Source organism: Ovis canadensis, chromosome 1 (genome assembly GCF_042477335.2).
Source record: "Ovis canadensis isolate MfBH-ARS-UI-01 breed Bighorn chromosome 1, ARS-UI_OviCan_v2, whole genome shotgun sequence".
NCBI classification, from domain to species: domain Eukaryota; kingdom Metazoa; phylum Chordata; class Mammalia; order Artiodactyla; family Bovidae; genus Ovis; species Ovis canadensis.
Window position 1 is genome coordinate 108529971 of NC_091245.1, and position 19106 is coordinate 108549076.

Consider the following 19106-nt stretch of genomic DNA (forward strand, 5'->3'; position numbering starts at 1 on the left):
ATAGAACTGCTATGTTATCCAGCAATTCCTCTTCGGGGTATATATCTGAAGGAAAAGAAATCAGGATCTCAAAGACATATTTGCCCCATTCCCCAACTCCACGTTCATTTCAGTCAAGACACTGGAACACCTAAATGCCCAGTGGTGGATTAATAGATAACGAAAATATTTTGCCATAAAAAGCAGGAAGTTTTGCCTTTTGTGAGAACTTGGTGGACCTTGAGGGCCGCATGATAGGGGAAATAAATCAGACAGAGAAAGGCAAGTACTGTATGATCTCACTTATATGTAGGATCTAAAAAAGCTGAACTCATAGAAATAGAGAGTAGAATGGTCATTGTCTGGGCTGGCAGATGGGGAGATGTTGGTCAAAAAGTACAAACTTTAGATAATTAAAAGAGCCAGATATGACTTTGCCTATGTGTACTGAACTGTAACTTCCTCCAGTTTTAAAGGAAAACTGGAGAAGGAAATGGCAACCCACTCCAGTGTTCTTGCCTGGAGAATCCCAGGGACGGGGGAGCCTGGTGGGCTGCCGTCTATGGGGTCGCAGAGTCGGACACGACTGAAGTGACTTAGTAGTAGTAGTAGTAGATAATTAAGATGAATAAACTCTGGGGATCTACTGCATGGCAAGGTGACTGTAATTAACAATACTGTGTTATATACTTGAAACTTGTCAAAAGAATAAATCAATCCTAAATGTTATCATCACACACACATAGTCATTATGTGAGGGGGGAGAGATATTAACGATACTCATTGTGGTAATTATTTTGCAATCATACATGTATCTCATGATCATGTTGTGTACTTTTAAACTTACATGTACTGCATGTCAATAATATCATGATAACCTGGAAAAATAGAATGTTTATGATGGTTAGATTTATGAGGTGTGATAACAAGTGATTCTTTATTCTTCTGTACAATTTCCTATATTTTCCAAATTTTAAACAATCAGCATGGATAATTTTTATCAGGAAAAAAAAACCTCTAATTTTTTTACTTTCTGCTTTGACTGATCAGGCAAGGAAGGACTTTACTGCCGAAAGGATCACAGAGGAGAGGGGCGGGGAGCAAGCAGAGGAGGAGCCAGAGGTCTAACACAGTCAGCAGGCAGTCAGTCATGGACTCCTTATGCAGCAGCTGGCTCCCCACCCAGACACTGATTCTCCAAATCAGTCTCATTTTTGGTGAGTAACAGGACAGATGGGGCTGCTCCTGGGACAGGGTGGTGAGAGGCTGAGTCAGGTGTGAGGAAGATTGGTGGGCAGCTGGAGCTTGCCTGGTACCAACTTCCTGTTTCGCAAGCTTCTTTGAGGGTTGAAGGGGAGGAAAGAGGGATCAGGGCCTTTCTGGAATGTCTGCAAGTTCCTCAGGATGGGAAAATCACCATCAAACCCTTACTTCAAAAGGCAATTATTAGCCCTGCTTTGTGGGGCTGCTGCTGCTGAAATGATTAGAGCAGTGTCTCATTTTTCAGATTCTGGTTTGGCAGAACTGTCTCCACAATATCAGGCCCTTCTCTCCATCCCCTACCCCCACCCCCACCCCCACCTCCCAGACTTCCTTCTCCTTACAGCCTGAGGGGGACATGTGGGATGAGTGAGGGACCGGGACAAGCTCCCATTGCCCCATATTCAGGGACATCTGAGCTGTGGGGACATCTGCAGAGGTGGAGGGTAGAGGGATTGGGGGAAGGTTGGGGAAGTGGGATTCTGACCTCTCATATGATGACCTTTATGTGAGGTTACAGTTGATGACCTTTATGTGTGGTTACAGTTGTTTTCAACTCTGCGGAGGCTGGGATAAGGCTGCAGATGCTGTCTTGTGTGTGGATTGTGAGTTGGCCCCCTGACTTTGTACCCCAACCGTTTTATGGTGCAAAGTAAAGCTGAACTCTGTAGTCAGACACATCGGGTCACAAATTCTTGTCCTGCCCCATATTCGCTGTAAAATCTTCAGCCAACGTATATACCCTGGGACAAGTGGGCTTTACCTGTCTGAGCTTCAACTTCCTTACTTGTAAAATGGATAGAATAACACCTAACTTCGTGTGTCATTTGGGAAATCAAATGAAATAGAGCACATTCTGACCAGTGTCTGACGTAGGGACACAGAATACTCATGTACATCGTGTTATATTTTTCTATCTTGATGAAAGATTTGCAAAGAGACCCTTAAAAGAAAAAAGTATTGTTTCACTGTTTCATAATTGATGATTTTATCATAATCCAGCAGGTTAAAAACTGAAAAGATTTTCCTTTTGGAATCAAAGGGATTGTGGTGACACAGAGATTGCACACTTTCCTAAACTCCTCACCCACCTCCGCCTCCAGGACCATGTTTTGTCTCAGACTGAAGAGAGGCTGATGAGGGCTGCAGGGCCCTCACTGTCCTAACCCTCCCCACCCCCCACTCCCCACAGAGAACTCTAACCTTTTAATTCAGGGATAGGGGAACCTCTGCTTTTTATAAGAAACTACTCTCCTCTCCCTATTTCTGACCCTTTCTTCCCTCCCCAACCTCTAGGAAAATGATCTTATTTACATTTTTCAGCAAGGAAACAGCTGCTCCACTAGTGCCCTCCACAATCTGAATTCTTTTTCCTTTTTTTAGTCAGCAAATGCTAAAATTACCTCATTAAGGTCATGGAGTTTGTGCGATCAGTGAGCAGTTTAGGTTGTTCTGATTTTTTTTTTTTTTTGAGATGTAGTTACATCTAGGCTGGCCCCTCTGTGCTTCCAGAGCTCTTCCCCTGTTCTGCCATTACAGCACCTCTCAATGTTCTCAGAGAGGTGTGTAGGTGGGAGGGCAAGGGCAACACAGGAAGCCATCTGCCCATCTGCTCTCTGTCTGTGCATTTTAGTTGCCAAACAACCACTGAGGGGTGGAAGTCCCCCCGAAGAAAGTGCAGCTGTTCCTGCCTTGCCCAAACAGGCATCAGCCGAATTATAAGCAGACTGAGAGCAACAATAACAAGGCTATGTGTATGTAGGTCCCACTTGAGAGGGGAGGGCAGGTAGCTGGGTGGGTCCCAGTGGCTCTAGCCACAGTGTCCTTTACATTACTTAAACAGTGATAAAACAAGAACTCTTTCCTGTAAATGCATCCTGGATTAAAGCTGATTCAGGCAGTACTGGTTTCATACTTTTAAGAATTGATGTTGATTGAACTAGTGAGTGCTTGTCCTTCATTTAAAATTATAATTTTAAGACATTTAAAGGATATGGTGTCATATCCTTTCAAGGAATTTTCAGTTCCTTGAAAATTTGCAAAAGAAAGTTTTATGGGTGTATTTTTTCATGTACCCTTAAGGCAGGGCACACAGGATGTTTTGGTATACAGAAGAGATGGAAATGACCTTATTTACATTTTCTTATCAGCTTTTCAGTTATTGTTAGATTTGGTCCTTTTCTGTATGTTTTAATAGATTCCAGAAGCTGCATTAGAAAAAGAATTGGAAATCAGGAACTGGGATCTAGGGATAGTGGCACCAATTGTCCTCTAGTTATTTTTCTCAGTTTTCTTGTAAATTGTAACTTTATCTCCCTGATCATGTCAATAATATTTTCTGTAGCCTGAGAGAAATAACTTAATAAATTTATTTAAATATGAGAGAGAGAACAAAAAAAGAGCCAAAAACAAAAACAAAAAAGACTCAAGAGTCAGGCAGCTTGCAACCACACAAATAAACAGATCTAAGATTGCTGGGAGAAATATCAATAACCTCAGATATGCAGATGACACCACTCTTATGGCAGAAGGCGAAGGAGAACTCAAAAGCCTCTTGATGAAAGTGAAAGAGGAGAGTGAAAAAGTTGGCTTAAAGCTCAACATTCAGAAAATGAAGATCATGGCATCTGGTCCCATCACTTCATAGCAAATAGATGGGGAAACAGTGGAAACAGTGTCAGACTTTATTTTTTGGGGCTCCAAAATCACTGCAGATGGTGACTGCAGCCATGAAATTAAAAGATGCTTACTCCTTGGAAGGAAAGTTATGACCAACCTAGATAGCATATTCAGAAGCAGAGATATTACTTTGCCAACAAAGGTCCATCTAGTCAAGACTATGGTTTTTCCAGTGGTCATGTATGGATGTGAGAGTTGGACTGTGAAGAAAGCTGAGCACTGAAGAATTGATGCTCTTGAACTGTGGTGTTAGAGAAGACTCTTGAGAGTCCCTTGGACTGCAAGGAGATCCAACCAGTCCATTCTGAAGGAGATCAGCCCTGGGTGTTCATTGGAAGGACTGATGCTAAAGCTGAAACTCCAGTACTCTGGACACCTCATGTGAAGAGCTGACTCATTGGAAAAGACTCTGATGCTGGGAGGGATTGGGGGCAGGAGGAGAAGGGGACGACAGAGGATGAGATGGCTAGACGGCATCACCGACTCGATGGACGTGAGTTTGAGTGAACTCTGGGAGTTGGTGATGGACAAGGAGGCCTGGCATGCTGCGATTCATGGGGTCACAAAGAGTCAGACACAACTGAGTGACTGAATTGACTGACTGAAGCTTTACAGCTGTATGGAGCTCTTGCAAAGTCTCTTCATTAAATTGATGCTGCTGCTGCTGTTGCTGCTGTCAAGTTGCCTCAGTCGTGTCTGACTCTGTGTGACCAAATAGGTGGCAGCCCACCAGGCTCCCCCGTCCCTGGGATTCTCCAGGCAAGAACGCTGGAGTGGGTTGCCATTTCCTTCTCCAATGCATAAAAGTGAAAGTGAAAGTGAAGTCACTCAGTCGTGTCTGACTCTTTGTGACCCCATGGACTGTAGCCTACCAGGCTCCTTGGTCCATGGGATTTTCCAGGCAAGAGTACTGGAGTGGGGTGCCATTGCCTTTTCCACATTAAATTGCTAGTCTGGAAATTCCCTCATTCCTATCTTTTCCTGAACTCTGACTATTTGCTTTTTCTTTAGTGATTTAGTTCCCTCTTCAAAAACACCAAACATTGCCTTGCAGTGTTTTGTCTGAAAGAAAATAAACCGATGAATCACCACCAGCTAGATCTTGTGTCTCCAGTCTTCCAAAATGCTTCCTTGAAAACCTAAATACCCAAAAGAAATTAAAAGCAGGAAACAACCATGTATAAAAATAAAGTTAAAATTCTATTCTGCTTAACTTTAAGCAAATATATTGAAAATTGAGATGCAGTGGCTCTAGAAAAATATAATTTACCAATACTGAGTCCAGAAGAGAACAAAAATCTAAGCAGGCTATGGAAACACACTCCTGTGTTTCTTCTCTATTCTCTGATGCTAGCAAACTACTTCTGATGCTAGATGTAAGAGTTCTTTTCCCCACACCAAGCAATTTTGTCATTTACCGGTTACCACATGGGCTTCCTACAATTTGACTCAGTTATAACACTATCTTCCTGTCAGATCAGCTTGTCAGATCTCACAGATTAAAGGTTCAATCCCTTATTCTCTCCCAACTTCAGACACTTGTAACAAGTCCAGGTTAGCTGTGCTTTTGACAGACTGGCTATAAATTAGAGGTTCCCATGATCTTCTTGTCAGGTTTAATTAATTTGCTAGAGCAGTTTACAGAACAACAGGAGATCAGTTTACTTACTAGATCACTGGTTTATTATTTAAAAACATAACTTCTAAATAGCCAGATGAGCAAGATGGATCAGGCCAAGCATGTGGGAAAATGTGCTGAGCTTGCATGCCCTCTCCTGGAGTGCCACCCTGTAAGCACCTACTTGGGTCCACCAATCCAGAAGCTCTCCTAGGCCCATCCTTTTGGGTTTTTATGAGGACTTCATTACACAGGCAGAATTGATTGAATCACTGATCACTGATGATTAAACTCAGTTGCTAGGCCTTCTCCCCTGTCAGCATAACAGAGCGTGGGAATGAAAGTTTCAACTTGCTATCAGGCTTGGTTCCCTCCCATCCCAAGGAGCTTCCCAAAGTCACCTACCGAACATAAATTTCAGTTGTGGTATGAAAGGGGTTTGTTAGGAATAACAAAAGATAACCATTTCACCTTGTTGCTCTGGATCTAATTAAGTAACTGGGAACAATATTCAGTTCAGTCATGTCTAGCTGTTTGCGACACCATAGACTATAGCATGTCAGGCCTCCCTGTCCATCACCAACTCCTGGAGCTTACTCAAACTCATGTCCATTGAACCAGTGATGTCATCCAACCATCTCATCCTCTGTCATCCCCTTCTCCTCCTGCCTTTAATCGTTCCCAGTATCAGGGTCTTTTCAAATGAATCAGTTCTTCACATCAGGGGGCCAAAGTATTGGAGTTTCAGCTTCAGCATCAGTCCTTCCAGTGAATATTCAGGACTGATTTCCTTTAGGATGAACTGGTTGGATCTCCTTGCAGTCCAAGGGACTCTCAAGAGTCTTCTCCAACACCACAGTTCAAAAGGATCAATTCTTCAGCGCTCAGCTTTCTTTACAGTCCAACTCTCACATCCATACGTGACCACTGGAAAAACCGTAGCTTTGACTAGATGGATCTTTGTTGGCAAAGTAATGCCTCTGCTTTTTAATGTGCTGTCTAGATTGGTCATAACTTACCCCTGGAATGCTTATGTAGGAAGCTGCAAAGATTTTAGGAGCTATGTCCCAGGAGTAATAGACAAAGAGCCAAATACATATGGTTTTCAAATAAATCATAAAAACACATTACCTTATTTTAAAAAATAGGTTAAATTGTCTAATACCTACTCTTTAAAAGGTAACAGGCACAGTAGTTTCATAGGTTAATTATAATCAAAGTTTACAGAACAGATGATTCTACCTTCACCACTATAATTTAATAGTATTATAACATATTAGTTAATACAGTTCAACTCAGTTCAGTTCAGTCACTCAGTCATGTCCGACTCTTTGTGACCCCATGAACTGCAGCACGCCAAGCCTCCCTGTCCATCACCAACTCCCGGAGTTCACTCAGACTTACGTCCATCGAGTGAGTGATGCCATCCAGCCATCTCATCCTCTGTCATCCCCTTCTCCTCCTGCCCCCAATCCCTCCCAGCATCAGAGTCTTTTCCAATGAGTCAACTCTTCTCATGAGGTAGCCAAAGTACTGGAGTTTCAGCTTTAGCATCATTCCTTCCAAAGCAATCCCAGGGCTGATCTTTAGAATGGACTGGTTGGATCTCCTTGCAGTCCAAGGGACTCTCAGGAGTCTTCTCCAACACCACAGTTCAAAAGCATCAATTCTTTGGCGCTCTGCCTTCTTCACAGTCCAACTCTCACATCCATACATGGCCACAGGAAAAACCATAGCCTTGACTAGACGGACCTTAGTCGGCAAAGTAATGTCTCTGCTCTTGAATATGCTATCTAGGTTGGTCATAACTTTTCTTCCAAGGAGTAAGCTTCTTTTAATTTCATGGCTGCAATACAGTTAGATCCGTGTTAAATATGATTGACAAAGGCAACTTAGGTGATCAATTTTATTTAATACTTCATGAAGTGGTCATTCTCCATTTCCAAGGGTCCAAAAAACTGCAAAATAGGATGAGTGGCAGAAAGCTTTTATAGGATAAGGAATAATGAATAAGGAAGAGAAAAATAGAAAATAAATAAGGAACAAGAAAATAAGTGCAGAGCCCACAGTTGGTCTGGTGTTTAGGGATTGGCTGACCGGATATTTCATTTTCTTGTCAAGCAGAACATTTATAACAATATGAAAGTTACTTAAGTTTGGGTTTGCTGACATGGCACCTGAGACAGGAGAGGCTCAATCATGGGCCTAGAAATTTATTTCAACAGACCAGAGAAAGAAATGAGATATAAAATTTCAAAGAAGAGCATTCTATTATCATAATATATAGATGATTTAATTTTTACTTGAAAAATCCAAAAAGAATCCATAGAAAAATTCTTACAAATAATAGAATTCAGGAAAAATGTTGTATACAAAATTAAATAAAGAAATAAATGAACATATTACACAATACTAATGCTGGGAGGGTTTGGGGGCAGGAGGAGAAGGGGACGACAGAGGATGAGGTGGCTGGATGGCATCACTGACTCGATGGACCTGAGTCTGAGTGAACTCCGGGAGTTGGTGATGGACAGGGAGGCCTGGCGTGCTGCGATTCATGGGGTCGCAAAGAGTCAGACACGACTGAGCGACTGAACTTAACTGAATAACCGGAAAGACATGACATCAGGAAAACAAAATGCCTAATATGTAAACATAACAAGAAATGTGTCGAAGATACATGACAAAAATATAAAATACTATAGAAACACACTGAATAATTATTGAACAAATAAGAAAAGGTGAAAGTCAAAGTGTTAGTCACTCAGCCATGTCCCACTTGTCTGTGACCCTGTGGACTGTAGCCCACCAGGCTTCTGTCCATGGAATTCTCCAGGCAAGAATACTGGAGCAGGTAGCCATTCCCTTTTCCAGGGGATCTTCCCGGTCCAGGAATCAAACCCAGGCAGGCAGATTCTTTACCCTCTGAGCCACCAGGGAAGCCTGAACAAATAGAAAAACATATCATATTACATTTAATAGGAAGATTAAATTGTAAATAAATTGGTTATCCTGAAATTAATTTATAGATTAAATGTGATCCTAGTGAAAAATTACCAACAAAGTTTTTGTTTTTAAATCCAGATAGTTTATATGGGAGATTATGAGGCAAGAACACTCAGAAACATTCTGAAATATAAGCATAATTGAGAGAATAGGTTTACCAGATGTTATAACATATCATAAAACTACAGATGTTAAAGCACCAGAATATCAGCACACGAACAGACATGGTAAGTTCAGAAAAGACACAATAAATTACTTTGAGACAATTGGCTAGTCATAAGGGAAAAAAGCATTATATTCATACCACATATCTTGTATCAAAATAAATTCTACAAGGACCAAAGATTTAAATATATCTGGAAATTTCCTCTGGAAATGGATAATAGTGATAGTTACACAATATTGTAAATATACTTAAGACACTGATGTGTACACTTCAAATGTTTAAAATGGTAAATTCTATGTTATGTATATTTTCAAAATTTTTAAATTGAAGAATAATTGCTTTATAGAATTTTGTTTTCTGTCAAATTTCAACATGAATCAGCCATAGGTATCCATATATCCCTTTCCTTTTGAACCTTCCTCCCATCTCCCTCCCCATCCCACTTCTCTAGGTTGATGTAGAGCCCCTCTTTGAGTTTCCAGACCCATACACCAAATTCCCCTTGGCTATCTACTTTACATATGGTGATGTAAGTTTTCATGCTACTCTTTCCATACATCTCACCCTCTCCTCCCCTCTCCCCATGTCCATAAGTCTATTCTCTATGTCTGTTTCTCTCTCCATTGAAGCCCTGTAAGGAAATTCTTCAGTGCCATTTTTCTAAATTCCATATATATGCATTCAGTTCAGTTCAGTTCAGTCGCTCAGTCGTGTCCGACTCTTTGTGACCCCATGAACTGCAGCACGTCAGGTCTCCCTGTCCATCACCAACTCCCGGAGTTCACCCAAACTCATATCCATCAAGTCAGTGATGCCATCCAGCCATCTCATTTAAAATATATTTATCTTTTTCTTTCTGACTTACTTCATTCCATGTAATAGGTTCTAGGTTCATCCACCTCGTTAGAACTGACTTAAGGGTGTTCCTTTTTATGGCTGAGTAATACAGTGATTGCAGCCATGAAATTAAAAGACATTTACTCTTTGGAAGGAAAGTTATGACCAACCTAGATAGCATATTCAAAAGCAGAGACATTACTTTGCTAACAAAGGTCCATTTAGTCAAGCTATGGTTTTTCCAGTGGTCATGTATGAATATGAGAGTTGGACTGTGAAGAAAGCTGAGCACCAAAGAATGGATGCTTTTGAATTGCGGTGTTGGAGAAGACTCTTGAGAGTCCCTTGGACTGCAAGGAGATCCAACCAGTCCATCCTAAAGGAGATCAGTCCCGGGTGTTCATTGGAAGGACTGATGCTGAAGCTGAAACTCCAATACTTTGGCCACCTCATGTGAAGAGTTGACTCCTTGGAAAAGACTCTGATGCTGGGAGGGATTGGGGGCAGGAGGAGAAGGGGACGACAGAGGATGAGATGGCTGGATGGAATCACCAACTCGATGGACATGAGTTTGAGTGACCACTGGGAGTTGGTGATGGACAGGGAGGCCTGGCATGCTGAGATTCCTGGGATTGCAAAGAGTCGGACAAGACTGAGCAACTGAACTTAATATTTTTTGTGTATATGCACCACAACTTCTTTATACGTTCATCTGTCAGTGGACACCTAGGTTACTTCCATGTTCAAGCTATTAATAGTGCTGCAATGAACAATGGGATACATGTGTCTTTTTCAATTTTGGTTTCCTCAGGGTATATGCCTAGGAGTGGGATTACTAGGTCATATGGTGGTTTTATTCCTAATTTTTTAAGAAATCTCCATAACATCTTCCATAGTGGCTGTATCAATTTACATTCCCACCAATAGTGCAAGAGCATTCCCTTTTCTCCACACCCTCTCCAGCATTTATTGTTTGTAGACTTTTGGATGATGGTCATTCTGACCTGTGTGAGGTGATGTCTCATTGTAGTTTTGATTTACATTTCTCTAATAATGAGTGATGTTGAACGTCTTTTCATGTGTTTGTTAGCCATTTGTATGTCTTCTTTGGAGAAATGTCTGTTTAGGTCTTTTCCCCACTTTTTGATTGGGTTGGTTGCTTTTCTGGCATTGAGTTGTAGGAGCTGCTTATGTATTTTGGAAATTAATCTTTTGTCAGCTGTTTCATTTGCTATTATTTTCTCCCATTCTGAAGGCTATCTTTTCACCTTGCTTGTAGTTTCCTTTGCTGTGCAAAAGTTTTAAGTTTAATCAGGTCCCACTTGTTTACTTTTGCTTTTATTTCCATTACTCTAGGAGATGGGTCATAGAGGATCTTGCTTTGATTTATGTCAAGGGTTCTGCCTATGTTTTCCTCTAAGAGTTTTATAGTTTCTGGACTTACATTTAGGTCTTTAATCCATTTTGAGTTTATCTTTGTGTATGGTGTTAGAAAGTGTTCTAATTTCATTCATTTACATGTAGCTGTCCAGTTTTCCCAGCTCCATTTATTGAAGAGGCTATCTTTGCCCCATTGTATATTCTTGCCTCCTTTGTTAAAAATAAGGTACCCATAAGATGCATGGGTTTATTTCTGGGCTTTTTATCTTGTTCCATTGGTCTATATTTCTGTTTTTGTGCCAGTACCATACTGTTTTGAACTATAGCTTTGTAGTATAATCTGAAGTCAGGAAGGTTGATTCCTCCAGCTGCATTCTTCTTTCTCAAGACTGCTTTGGCTATTTGTGGTATTTGTGTTTCTAAATTAATTTTGAAATTTTTGGTTCTAGTTCTAGTTCTGTGAAAAATGCCTTTGGTAATTTGACAGAGATCACATTGAATATGTAGACTGCATTTGATAGTATAGTCATTTTCACAATATTGATTCTTCCTACCCAGGAACATGGAATATCTCTCCATATGTTTATGTCATCTTTGATTTCTTTGGTTAGTTTCTTATAATTTTCTGTGTACAGTTCTTTTGTCTCCTTGGGTTGGTTTATTCCTAGATATTTAATTCTTCTTTTTTTTTTCTTTTTACTTTATTTTACTTTACAATATTGTATTGGTTTTTCCATACATTAACATGAATCTGCCACGGGTGTACACTCGTGGTGGATATTTAATTCTTTTTGTTGCAATGGTGAATGGGATTGATTCCTTACTTTCTGTTTCTGATTTTTCATTGTTAGTATATAGAAATGCAAGTGATTTCTATGTATTGATTTTTGTATCCTGCAACTTGGCTAAGTTCACTGATTAGCTCTAGTAATTTTCTGATACTATCTTTAGGGTTTTTCTATATGCAATATCATGTCATCTGCAAACAGTGACAGCTTTACTTTTTCTTTTCTGATCTGGATGTCTTTTATTTCTTTTTCTTCTCTGATTGCTCTAGCTAGGACTTCCAGATATTATTATTGATTATAAATTAATATAATTAAGTGGAATAATTAAATTATATAATTAAGTGGAATAACATTATTCCACTATTGAATAATAGTGGTGAAAGTGAACACCCTTGTCTTATTCCTGATCCCAGGGGAAATACTTTCAGTTTTTCACCACTGACAATAATGTTTGCTGTAGGATTATCATATATGGTCTTTATTGGGGTAGGTTTCTTCTACGCCCATTTTTTGAAGAGTTTTAATCATAAATGGATGCTAACTTTGGCAAAGGCTTTTTCTGCATCTATTGAGATTTTCATTTTAATCTTTCAATTTGTTAATATGATGTATCACATTGATTGATTTCTGTATTTTGAAGAATTCTTGCACCCCTATGCTGGGAAAACTGGTCAACCACTTGTAAAAGAATGAAACTAGAACACTTTCTAACACCACACACAAAAATAAACTCAAAATGGATTAAAGATCTAAACGTAAGACCAGAAACTATAAAACTCCTAGAGGAGAACATAGGCAAAATACTCTCCGACATAAATCACAGCAGGATCCTCTATGATCCACCTCCCAGAATACTGGAAATAAAAGCAAAAATAAACAAATGGGATCTAATTAAAATTAAAAGCTTCTGCACAACAAAGGAAAATATAAGCAAGGTGAAAAGACAGCCTTCTGAATGGGAGAAAATAATAGCAAATGAAGCAACTGACAAACAACTAATCTCAAAAATATACAAGCAACTTATGCAGCTCAATTTCAGAAAAATAAACGACCCAATCAAAAAATGGGCCAAAGAACTAAATAGACATTTCTCCAAAGAAGACATACAGATGGCTAACAAACACATGAAAAGATGCTCAACATCACTCATTATCAGAGAAATGCAAATCAAAACCACAATGAGGTACCATTTCACCCCAGTCAGAATGACAGCGATCCAAAAGTCTACAAGCAGTAAATGCTGGAGAGGGTGTGGAGAAAAGGGAACCGTCTAACACTGTTGGTGGGAATGCAAACTAGTACAGCCACTATGGAGAACAGGGTGGAGATTCCTTGAAAAATTGGAAATAGAACTGCCTTATGACCCAGCAATCCCCCTGCTGGGCATACACACCAAGGAAACCAGAATTGAAAGAGACACATGTACCCCAATGTTCATCGCAGCACTGTTTATAATAGCCAGGACATGGAAACAACCTAGATGTCCATCAGCAGATGAATGGATAAGAAAGCTGTGGTACATATACACAATGGAGTATTACTCAGCCATTAAAAAGAATACATTTGAATCAGTTCTAATGAGATGGATGAAACTGGAGCCGATTATACAGAGTGAAGTAAGCCAGAAAGAAAAACACCAATACAGTATAATGACACATATATATGGAATTTAGAAAGATGGTAATGATGAACCTCTATGCGACACAGCAAAAGAGACACAGATGTATAGAACGGACTTTTAGACTCTGTGGGAGAGGGAGAGCATGGGATGATTTGGGAGAATGGCATTGAAACATGTACACTATCATGTAAGAAACGAATTGCCAGTCTATGTTCGATACAGGATACAGGATGCTTGGGGCTGGTGCGCGGGGATGTTCCAGAGAGATGATACGGGGTGGGAGGTGGGAGTGGGGGTTCAGGATTGGGAACTCATGTACACTCGTGGCTGATTCATGTCAATGTATGGCGAAACCAATACAGTATTGTAAAGCAAAATAAAGTAAAAAAAAAAAAAAAAAAAAGAATCCTTGCACCCTTGGAATAACCCAACTTGATCATAGTGTATGAGCTTTTTGATGTGTCGCAGCATTTTGTTTGCTAAAATTCTGTTGAGGATTTTTCCATCTATATTCATCAGTGATATTGGCCTGTAGTTTTCTTTTTTTGTGTGTTGTTTTTGTCTGGTTTTGGTATCAGGGTGATGGTGGCCTTGTAGAATAAGCTTGGAAGTGTTCTTACCTCCACAATTTTTTGAAAGAGTTTTAGAAGGATTGGCATTAGCTATTCTCTAAATGTTTGATACAATTCTCCTGTGAAGCCATCTGGTCCTGGGCTTTTGCTTGGGAAATTTTTGATCACAGCTTCAATTTTAGTGCTTGTAATTGAGTTTTTCATAATTTCTATTTTTTCCTTCTTCAGTCTTGGCAGGTAGAACTTTTCTAAGGATCTGTCCATTTCTTCCAGGTTATCCATTTTAATGCCATATGCTGCTAAGTTGCTTCAGTCGTGTCCAACTCTATGCGACCCCATAGACGGCAGCCCACCAGGCTCCCCCGTCCCTGGGATTCTCCAGGCAAGAACAATGGAGTGGGTTGCCATTGTCTTCTCCAATGCATGAAAGTGAAAAGTGAAAGTGAAGTCACTCAGTCGTGTCTGACTCTTAGAGACCCCATGGACTGCAGCCTACCAGGCTCCTCCGTCCATGGGATTTTCCAGGCAAGAGTACTGGAGTGGGGTGCCATTGCCTTCTCCTTAATGCCATGTAGTTGTTCATAATAGTCTTTTATAATCCTTTGCATTTCTGCATTGTCTGTTGTAACCTCTCCTTTTTCATTTCTAATTTTGTTGATTTGATCCTGCTCTCTTTTTCCTTGATGAGTCTGGCTAAAGATTTGTCAATTTTGTTTATCTTCTCAAAGAACCAGCTTTTAGTTTTATTAATCTTTACTACTGTTTCTTTCATTTATTTTTCATTTATTTCTGCTCTGGTCTTCATGATTTCTTTACTTCTACAAATTATGGGGTCTTTTTTTTTTTTTCTAGTTAGGTGTAAAGTTAGGTTGTTTGTTCGATGTTTTTTTTCTCGTTTCTTGAGGTAGGATTGTATTGCTACAAACTTCCATCTTAGAACGACTTTTCCTGCATCACATAGGTTTTGAGTTGCTGTGTTTTCACTGTCATTTTTTTTCTAGAAAGTTTTTGATTTCCCTTTTGTTTTCTTCAGTAACCTCTTGGTTATTTTTAAAATGCACTGTTTAATCTCCATATGTTTATGTTTCTTACAGTTTTTTTCTTCTAATTGATATCTAGTCTCATGGCATTGTGAGAAGATGCTTGACATGGTTTTAATTTTCTTAAATTTACTAAGGTTTGATTTATGTGGTCTATCCTGGAGAATGTTTCATGTGCCCTTGAGAAGAATGTATATTCTTCTGCATTTGGATGGAATTTCCTGAAGATGTCAATGAGAACCATCTTATCTAATGTATCATTTAAGACTTGTGTTTCCTTATTAATTTTCTGTTTTGATGATCTGTTCATTGGTGTGAGTGGTGTGTTAAAGTCTCCTACTATTATTGTGTTACTGTCAGATTCTCCTTTTCTGTCTGTTGGTGTTTGTCTTATGTATTGAGGTTCTCCTATGTTGGGTACATAGATATGTATAATTGTTATGTCTTCCTCTTGGATTGATTCCTTGATCATTATGTAGTGTCCTTCCTTGTCTCTCGTAGTATTCTTTATCTTAAGGTCTCTTTTGTCCGATATGAGGAATGCTACTCCAGCTTTCTCCTCTAACTTTCAGTCTATATGTGTCTTGAAGTCTGAAGTGGGTTTCTTGTAGACAGAATATATATGAGTCTTGTTTTTGTATCCATTCAGCCAGTCTGTGTCTTTTAGTTTGAACATTTAATCCATTTACATTGAAAGTAATTATTAATATATTTATGTTCCTATTGTCATTTTCTTAATTGTTTGGGGTTGATTTTGTAGATCTTTTTTCTTCTGTTGTATTTCTTGACTGTATAAATCCCTTTAACATTTGTTGTAAAGTTGGTTTGGTGGTACTGAATTCTCTTAACTTTTGCTTGTCTGAAAAGCTTTTTATTTCTCCATCAATTTTGAGTGAGATCCTTTCTGGGTACAGTAATCTTAGTTGTAGATTTTTCCCTTTCAGTACTTTAAATATATCCTGCCATTCCCTTTTGGCCTGCAGAGTTTCTGCTGAAAGGTCAGCTATTAAGCATATAGAGTTTTCCTTGTATATTACTTGTTGCTTCTCCCTTGCTGCTTTTAGTAGTCTTTCTTTGTGTTTAGTCTTTGTTAGTTTGATTAGTATATGTCAAGAGGAGAGTGAAAAAGTTGGCTTAAAGCTCAACATTCAGAAAACGAAGATCATAGCATCTGGTCCCATCACTTCATGGCAAATAGATGGGGAAACAGTGGAAACAGTGTCAGACTTTATTTTGGGGGCCTCCAAAATCACTGCAGATGGTGATTGCAGCCATGAGATTAAAAGATGCTTACTCCTTGGAAGGAAAGTTATGACCAACCTAGATAGCATGTTCAAAAGCAGAGACATTACTTTGCCAACAAAGGTCCATTTAGTCAAGGCTATGCATTTTCCTGTGGTCATGTATGGATGTGAGAGTTGGACTGTGAAGAAGGCTGAGCACCAAAGAATTGATGCTTTTGAACTGTGGTGTTGGAGAAGACTCTTGAGAGCCCCTTGGACTGCAAGGAGATCCAACCAGTCCATTCTAAAGGAGATCAGCCCTGGAAGGAATGATGCTAAAGCTGAAACTCCAGTACTTTGGCTACCTCATGTGAAGAGTTGACTCATTGGAAAAGACTCTGATGCTGGGAGGGATTGGGGGCAGGAGGAGAAGGGGACGACAGAGGATGATATGGCTGGATGACATCACTGACTCAACAGACATGAGTTTGAGTGAACTCCGGGAGATGGTGATGGACAGGGATGCCTGGCGTGCTGCAATTCATGGGGTCGCTCAGGGTCGGACACGACTGAGCAACTTCACTTTCACTTTTCACTTTCATGCATTGGAGAAGGAAAGGCAACCCACTCCAGTGTTCTTGCCTGGAGAATCCCAGGGACGGGGGAGCCTCATGGGCTGCCGTCTATGTGGTCGCACAGAGTCGGACACGACTGAAGCGGCTTAGCAGCAGCAGTAGCATTTTTTCTAGGTATTTACGAAATACTTTCTAATGACAGACAATTAACAGAATTCATAATAACCCATTAAAATCAGTTGCTATTATTAGTGGTAATTGGCTGGAAATAGAAAAAGTTTCTTGTGTAAGACTGTTTATTAAAAACACACACACTCTCTCTCTCTAAAGCTAAAATCTCTATTTATGAGACAAGGAAGAAATATGTTTAGTTGTCCCATTACTACCTCAGTCATGTTAATAGAGAGTACTTTAAGAATATTTTTGCTCAAAACTAAATTTTTACCATTTCAAGAAAAATGAAACAATCATGAGATGATTTATTTAATGGCCAAGAGTAAGAAAGGCTTGAGTATGACAAAGACAAGGGCACAGTCAAAAACTCCTGAAAAACAGAAGAGGTTGATAGATTTGACCCCATGCTCAGTTGCTTCAGTCGTGTCTACCTTTTTGTGACCCTATGGACTGTAGCTTTCCAGGCTTCTCTGCCCATGGGATTCTCCAGGCAAGAATAATGAAGTGGGTTGTCATGCCCTCCTCCAGGGAATCTTCCCAACCCAGGGATCGAATCTATGTCTCTTGCTTCTCCTAAATTGCAGGCAGATTCTTTATCCACTGAGCCACCTGGGAAGCCCACATGGTTAGAAAAAATATCACAAATTAGAGAAAATAGTATAACTCATATATTAAAAGTCAAAAAGGGGGGAAATATTTAAATGTTCTCCCTTTGGGAAAAAAAGAGGATCAATAATAATTCAGGAGAATTCTATGTGACTATGTAAAAGATTAACTCAGTTATTTATATGCTGATATAAAATAATTACTAACCTACATCATCAAGGGGGGGGGGGAGCACTGTTCAGAGCAGATTACATAACTTGTTATTCATGTAAAAAATAAGGGGAATTATGTATATGTTTTCTATACATAGAGATAGAATATCTTTGAAAAGTTATAGGGAAAAGGAAAAAGGCATGAGGGTCTTTTCATAGTTTATCATTCTATACCTTTAAAATTTTTAGCTATGTGACTTTATTGGCTATTCAAAAGCGTAATAAAGTTGAAAAAATTAAACTCCCCTGACTCGCTATAGACATAAAGACATAAATAGGACGAAAGGGAAAGAATGGGGGAAAAAATCTATATAAGTCATAGTGAAAAGAGAGCTAGAGTAACTATTCCGATATCAGAAAAATAGATTTTAAGTAAAAAATAAAGTTATGAGACAAAAATGGGACATTTTATACCTATAAAGGGTCAATTCATCAAGAAAATATAACAAGTATGCAATATGCATGCCAAATAACAGTCTGCAAATTATGAACCAAATATTGACAGAACTAAAAAGAAAAATAATTTTACAAAAAAATTGGAAACTTCAATGCCTTATTTACAGATAAAACATCTAGGAAAAGATCAGTAAATCATGGAGAACTTGGGCAATTTTATAAACCAACAAAGTTTATAAAATACATGTATAGAACACTCTACCCAACAACAGAATGCACATTTTTCTAATTGCACATGGACATTCTCTAAGGTAAATCATATTAGGCCATGAAATAAAAATTCATACATTTTAAAAGTTTAAAATTATAGAAACTATCTTCTCAGACCATACTGTGTCCAAGGTAGATATCAATAACCAAAGGTAGAAATTGATAATCAAAAGAAAGCTGGAAAATATGTAATTACATGAAAATTTAACAATATACTCTTATTCAACCAATAGGCCAAAGAAGAAATCAGAAGAGAAATGAAAAAATACTTTGTGATGAATGAAAATGAAGCAAAACATTAAAAATTTTATAAATATATTAAAAGTACTGCTCATTATATTACATTATGGTTGTAAATACCTACATTAAAAAATTTAAAAAGATCTCAAATCAACAACATAAATATATATCTTATGGAACTATCAAAAGAACAAACTAAACCCAAAGCCAGCAGAATAAAAGGAAATAATAAAGATTAGTGCAAAAATAAATGAAATAGAATGTAGAAAAGTAATTGAATCAGTGAAATCAATGAAACCACAAGTTAGTTTTTTGAAAAGATCAACAAAATTGAGAGAGGTAATAGTTGCACAACATTGGGAATACACAAACTGCCACTGAATCATACTCTTCATAGTGTTAATTGTATGAGAATTTCACCTCAAAAAAAGACAAGTACCTAAGAGTGAGTGCATGTGTACTAA

The 19106-nt window shown here is 38.9% G+C and overlaps 1 protein-coding gene across 1 annotated transcript in view; it reads left to right on the forward strand.

The window, feature by feature from the left end:
• Positions 1-1064: 1064 nt before the first annotated feature.
• The window catches only part of LOC138416123 (CD48 antigen-like), a 43499-nt gene continuing 25457 nt past the window's right edge, over positions 1065-19106 (forward strand). Inside the window, exons 1-2 of the mRNA XM_069544882.1 lie at positions 1065-1196; positions 1786-1844. Of these exons, the coding sequence (XP_069400983.1) occupies positions 1141-1196; positions 1786-1844 (115 nt within the window). The 5' untranslated portion in view covers positions 1065-1140. The remainder of the gene's footprint in view (positions 1197-1785; positions 1845-19106) is intronic.